The sequence below is a fragment of the Phaseolus vulgaris genome, chromosome 4 (assembly GCF_000499845.2).
Source record: "Phaseolus vulgaris cultivar G19833 chromosome 4, P. vulgaris v2.0, whole genome shotgun sequence".
Classification (NCBI taxonomy): Eukaryota; Viridiplantae; Streptophyta; class Magnoliopsida; order Fabales; family Fabaceae; genus Phaseolus; species Phaseolus vulgaris.
The window spans coordinates 26,947,233-26,953,740 of NC_023756.2; the positions used below are offsets into that span (position 1 = coordinate 26,947,233).

Genomic DNA, 6,508 nt, shown 5'->3' on the forward strand with positions numbered 1-6,508 from the left:
TCATGTATCCACACAGCCAGCAAAATCTGAATCTATATATCTAATCACCTCAAGATGATCAGATCTTTTATAAGTAAGCATGTGATCATTCGTTCTTTGTAAGTATCTTAAAACTTTCTTTGCAGTTTTCAAATGATCCAATCCTGGATTACTCTGGTATCTACCAAGCATACCAACTACAAAACTAATATCTGGTCGTGTACAAGTTTGAGCATACATTAAACTCCCAACAATAGATGCATAAGGTATATTCTCCATTTGTTTCCGTTCCAAATCATTCTTTGGACATTGCATGAGACTAAATTTGTCTCCTTTCTGTATTGGAACAGGAGATGTTGAACATTTATCCATTCTAAATATCTCTAAAACTTTATTAATATATGCTTTCTGAGACAAACCTAACAGTCATTGTGATCTATCACGGAATATCAATTCCTATCACGTAGTATGTCTCACCCATATCTTTCATCTCAAAGTTATTAGAGAGAAACTTCTTAGTCTCACTTAATAGACCAAGATCATTAGTTGCAAGCAAGATATCATCAACATGCAGAATCAGAAATATAAACTTGCTCCCACTGACCTTCAGATATATACACTGATCAACGATGTTTTCCTTAAATCCAAAGGACACAATGGTATCATTGAACTTAAGATACCATTGTCTAGAAGCTTGTTTAAGCACGTATATTGATTTCTTAAGTTTACACACCATGTGTTCATTTCCTTCTTCAATGAACCCCACTGCTTGGTCCATATAAACATCCTCTTCTAAATCCCCATTCAAAAAGATAGTTTTAACATCCATCTGATGCAACTCAAGATCATAATGAGCTATTAACGCCATGATAGTTCTAAAGGAATCTTTCTTAGAAATAGGTGAAAATGTTTACTTATAATCAATGTCATCCTTTAGAGTAAAACCTTTGGCAACAAGTCGGCCTTTGTAACGTTCGATATTGCCACGAGAGTCACGTTTAGTCTTAAAGATCCATTTACACCCAACTCTCTTGCATCCTTTTAGCAATTCTATAAGGCCACATACATCATTCTATGCCATTGATTTAAGCTCATCTTTCATGGTATCTAACCACTTATCAGAATTATCATCATTGATGGCATCTGAAAATGAAACTGGATCATTATCAATACTTATGTCATTTTCTGACTCTTGTAGATAAACTACATAATCATTCGAAATAGCAGACTTTTTTTCTCTTTGAGATCTTCTTCATTCTATTTCTTGTGGTTGTTCTACTACAGGTTCGTTGTTAACCTCGTGATCATTAATTTGTTGTTCTTCATCATCGTTGAGTGGTTCAACTACATTAGGAACAACAATACTAGAAGTTGAAGTACTAGTTAAAGGAACTTGTACTCTGACTTCCTTAATCTCAACATTTCGTGAAACATCACTCCCACTGGTTTCACCATTTTCAATGAACCGTGCTTTTCCAAATTCAATAACTCTTGTGCTATGGGTAGGACAGTAAAACATATACCCTTTTGACTTTGCTGGATAACCAATGAAAAATCCACTGATTGTTCTTGCATCCAATTTCTTTTCTTGCGGATTGTATATTCTAACTTCTGCCTGACATCCCCAAACATGCAGGTGTCTCAAACTGGGTTTCCTTCCTGTCCACAATTCAAAAGGTGTCTTTTGAACTGCCTTACTAGGAACCCTGTTCAACAGATACATGGCAAATATTAAAGCATACATCCACAATAAAACAGGTACAATTGACTTACTTAACATGCTCCTAACCATATCCATTAAGGTTCGATTACGCCTTTCTGAAACACCATTTTGTTGTGGTGTACCTGGCATTGTGTATTGAGCACAAATACCACATCTCTCAAGGAACTTAGCAAACGGACCAGGATGCTATCCACTTTCATCATACTTTCCATAATATTCACCACCTCTATCTGACCTGACAATTTTCACCTTTCTATCTAATTGTCATTCCACTTCATTTATATAAACTTCCAAGGCATTCACTACTTGTGGTTTTTCATGCAGTAAATAGACATAACCATAACGTGAAAAATCATCAATAAAGGTGATAAAATATCTTTCTTTATTGAAAGAATTTACATCAAAAGGTCCACAAATATCAGTGTGTATAATTTCAAGAAGTTGAGTACTTCTTGTGGATCCCTTCTTTGTGTGTTTTGTTTGTTTGCCTTTAATACAATCCACACATACATTTAGATCAGTAAAATCTAAACTTGGAAGTATTTCATTCTCTACTAATCTCTCCATCCTTTCTTTGGAAATACGTCACAAACGTTTGTGCCATAATGATGAGAATCAAAAAGATGTTATCAATAGAAGAAATGGACAAGGGACAAATCATTTAAAGTTCTTCTTATTAGTCTTTGCAAAAGATGAGGCCCAAGCCCAAAGCCCAAGAAGGCCCAAGCCCAAGAAGCCCAAGTCCAAACCATGAAGGGCAAGGCCAAGCATTAAATAAAAGAGCATCATTTGAATGACTCTTGTAGGAGGTGTGGATATTAAATAAATAGGTGTGAATGTATTAGAGAGAGTCACTTTGTCCATGTGACTTAGTAGGGGGGTGTAGGTGTAGTTTTTAGGAGGTGTCATAGTAGAAAAAGGTCACACCTCCCATGTGACTTGTTTTTTGTGGGAATTTCAAATGAGTTTTATTTGAAATTTCCCACCTATTTTTCAGCACCTCTAGGCTATAAATAAAGGTGCTTAGCTTGTACAATTCAGATTGGAATTTTATAGTAGAGAGACTATACTCAATTTTGGAGAGAATTTGTGAGTTTTGAGTCTTCCTCTTCTTTGCCTTATCTTGTGAGCTATGGTGAGCTTCAAGTGGTGGCACTCCATCACTTATCTTGGTTCAAGGTTCCAAGTGGCGTGAATGGCTTCTTCCAATTCTCAAAATCCAGCAAGCATCTTATTCTATAAGTGTTCTTCTTCCCTTTTCTTCAATTTTCCATTCGGTAGTTTTGATTCCTAGAGTTTACTTCTTTTTCTACCATTTATTTTTGTGTTTTCAGCATTGTGTTCTTAATTCTGTTTTGGTTCAGTAGCTATCATTTAAATTCTGTCCAGTTTTAATTCTAGTTCTTCTTTCCTTTTGTTTTGATTCAATTTGACAATACATGGACTTCAATATGAGTCTTGGTTGGTGCTTAGTTTTGGTGAGTTCTTGAATTTAGAACATTGATCCAATTCTAAAGTAAAGTGTCTTTCAAATCCAGCTCAAGTTGTTCCTAAGAATGTCAAGAATCATGTGTTCTTGTAGTTACATTCACATCATGTGGTATCTAGAGTCTAGGCTTGTTTCTTGCTTTAATTTTGAGTTGTATTGCACTTTACATTTCAAGAGCTCTTAAATTTAAGTTGTTTACCATTCTGTTTTAGGATTTATTTTGAGTTTTCTTGCTGTTTTCTTTTGTTACACCATGTGTTTGTGAAAAGGTTTCTAGCACTCATTGTTCATATGAGTATGGCTGCTCTTTTGGAATGGCATTCTCCTTCCTAGAGCTGACCTTAAGCTTCCTTTCACTTGTGGTTATATCTTGTTATATGTCTTTTAATTTTGTAATCATGTCAAGTTTTGTCTTAGTCATGTTATTCCATAATTGTCATTACTTCTAGTAGTACTTTTATTGCTTTCATTGTTTCTTGCTTTGGTTTACTTTCTGTTTTTTTTGAGTTTATTGCTTGATCCTTTGTGCATTTTCATTTTTAGATTTGAGTTCATGCTTGTATTTTCATTCTATACAAGTTCCTTTACACAATTTCCATTATGTCTTTGTTAGTCATCATACTGTTTTTCATTCCTAAATAGGCTCCTCTGTTTTCTTACAAACGTGCTACTGTTTTCAATTTCCTGCAATTAATTGGCTGATAGGAAATTTGTGAAAATTTGGATTTACATACTTCAAAGTGTTACAAAAGCATAGAAAAAAGAATCACTCAAAAATTCCAAGTACACAAAAAATGATAAATAAAATAGGAAAAGTGTACAATACTGCCGAAAAGAATACGGTAATTGGGCAGCAATTTTGAAAAATTTATTTCTCTCAATTGGCTTACTGTTTTTACCTCATTCCAGTGCCATTTTTGAGTTAAGACATTGAAGTTTCTGTGGTTAATTTTTCACATTCCAGTTCGCTTTCAATCGGTACAGTTAAATCTGTAAACATAGCACAGTTTGCTTTAAAAAAAAACAAAATTCCAGTAGCTGTTTTCTGTTTTCTTTAATCTACTCTAGCACTTTTCTTTAGGACTCTTTTTGTGTGCCTTCTTTATTCATTGAGTTCCTTATTTTTCTTGATTGTCTTTCATTCATATTCTTTCTAGTTTGTCATACATTACTCTCTGTTTTTGGTTTAGCTTTTATTGTTTACACCTTTTTCTTGCTTGTCTTTTTGTTCTTCTTAAAAGTTGTGTGGAGACTTGTTCTTAAGTAAGTTGGTTTGCTGTGACCTATTTCACTTGAAGCTACTCCATTCCACAAGCAAGGCTTGGTTGAGGACAGAATACTTTCTTGGAGTGGTTTGAGTGCTTTCTTGGGCATTTTCCAGCAACCTATATCTCACTGTTTTTAATTGTTTAACAAGTTTCTTTAACTGTTTTGTTTGCTGTTTTTGTGTATTTTCTGCTCATGGCTCATTTCTCTAGTGGAGAGTCCTCCAAACCGTGCTCACCACAAAAGGCAGCCCTTTATGAAGACTTAAAGAATGCCAAGCAATCCAATGCTCACTATCTTGAGGTGATAAGGAAGATGGAAGCACGGCTCCAAAGTTTGGAGTTAAACCGAGAAGAAATGCATCAAAACCGTGAGAGAAGAACTCCTCCTCCTAGTCGGCATTCTTCAAGGCACTCCCATGGTTATTATGAAGACAATCCAAGGCCAAGACATCATCACCATGAAGCGAGGCGCCAACATGTGGCTGACCCTTGTTCTCCTAATGTAAAACTTCCTAGTTTTAGTGGTGAAAGTGATCCCAATGTATACTTAGGATGGGAGGCTAAGGTTGACCAAATTTTTGATGTAAATGGGGTTAGGGATGAGCATAGGGCTAAGTTAGCTTCTTTAGAATTTTTGGACTATGCCATGCAATGGTGGCATCGATATCTCATGGACATTGAACTACACAAGAGGCCGCCCGTGGTCTCTTGGAACGATTTGAAAGCTTGTTTACGCGCTAGATTCGTACCCCCACACTTTAGGAAAGACCTATTGTTGAAACTCCAACGGTTTCATCAAGGCGCGCTAAGTGTGGATGATTACTTTAAACAATTAGACACGCTTTTAATTCGAGTTAATATGGATGAGAGTGAGGAAGCTAAGATAGCTAGGTTTGTGAGTGGCCTTCGAAGGGACATTCAAGACGTGGTAGAGTTACAAGAATATTCTTCTTTGGAAAATGTGGTGCACCTTGCTGGTAAAATTGAAAATCAACTTGCAAGGAAAAATGCTTTCAAAAATTCTTCTAAGGATAACTACTACCACTCTTCTTGGAAAAATAAAAATAACTCTTTTTCAAATATCCCTTCTAAGGACTCTACTTTCAACCCTAGAGAGTCTAAGCCTTCCACTTCCAATTCTAGGCCTAAATCACCACCTAAATCGTCTAGTAAGAAGTGTTTTAAATGTTTAAGCTATGGACATATTGCTTCTAATTGCCCTACTAAACGAACTATGTATATGCATGATGGGGTAGATAGTAGTGAGCATGAGTCTGAATCTTCTAGACATTCCTCACCTTCTAGATCCCCAAGTGAGAGTGAGAGTGAAAACCCACATGAGGGTGACCTATTAGTAATAAGACGCATGCTTGGTCAAGTTTTAAAACCTTTTGATGAAACTCAAAGAGAAAATATTTTTCATTCAAGGTGTCTTATTAATGATAGAGTATGCTCTTTGATTGTGGATGGGGGGAGTTGTGCAAATGTGGTAAGCACAAGAGTGGTAGACAAACTTGGATTACCTACCATCTCTCATGCCAAGCCCTACAAATTACAATGGTTAAGTGAGGTAGGTGAGATTGTTGTTAACAAGCAAGTCCTCATTACATTTTCTATTGGTAAATATAAAGATGAGGTTTTGTGTGATGTTGTCCCAATGGAAGCCACACATATTCTTTTAGGTAGGCCATGGCAATTTGATAGAAAAGTTTTTCATGATGGCTTTACCAACAAAATGTCTTTTAACTTCCATGGGCACAAAGTCATTCTTAAGTCTCTCTCTCCAAAGGAAGTTCATGAGGACCAAGTTAAAATGAGAGAAAAGAGAGAGAAAGAAAATGATATAAAAAATTCCAAGAGAAGCCTTCTCATGTCCACACAACAAGTTAAAAAGGTAATAGTTACTCAAAAGCCTATTTTTTTAGCTATTCCTAGGACTATTGAATGTGAGTCGGCTAAGGATAGTCCCACATGTTTGGACAATTTGGTAAAAAAATATGAAGATATGTTTCAAGATCCTCCTAAAGGCTTACCACCTCTAAGAGGGAT

At 35.8% G+C, this 6,508-nt stretch overlaps 1 protein-coding gene across 1 annotated transcript; it reads right to left on the minus strand.

The window, feature by feature from the left end:
- On the minus strand, nucleotides 1-351 carry LOC137838570 (secreted RxLR effector protein 161-like). The gene has a single exon (XM_068647817.1). The coding sequence runs from the start codon at nucleotides 349-351 to the stop codon at nucleotides 1-3; it is 351 nt and encodes a 116-aa protein (XP_068503918.1).
- Nucleotides 352-6,508: the final 6,157 nt, after the last annotated feature.

Bases quoted from the DNA above. Each gene is read 5' to 3' on its own strand.
- LOC137838570 (XM_068647817.1), bottom strand. From the start codon at position 351: ATGGATAAATGTTCAACATCTCCTGTTCCAATACAGAAAGGAGACAAA.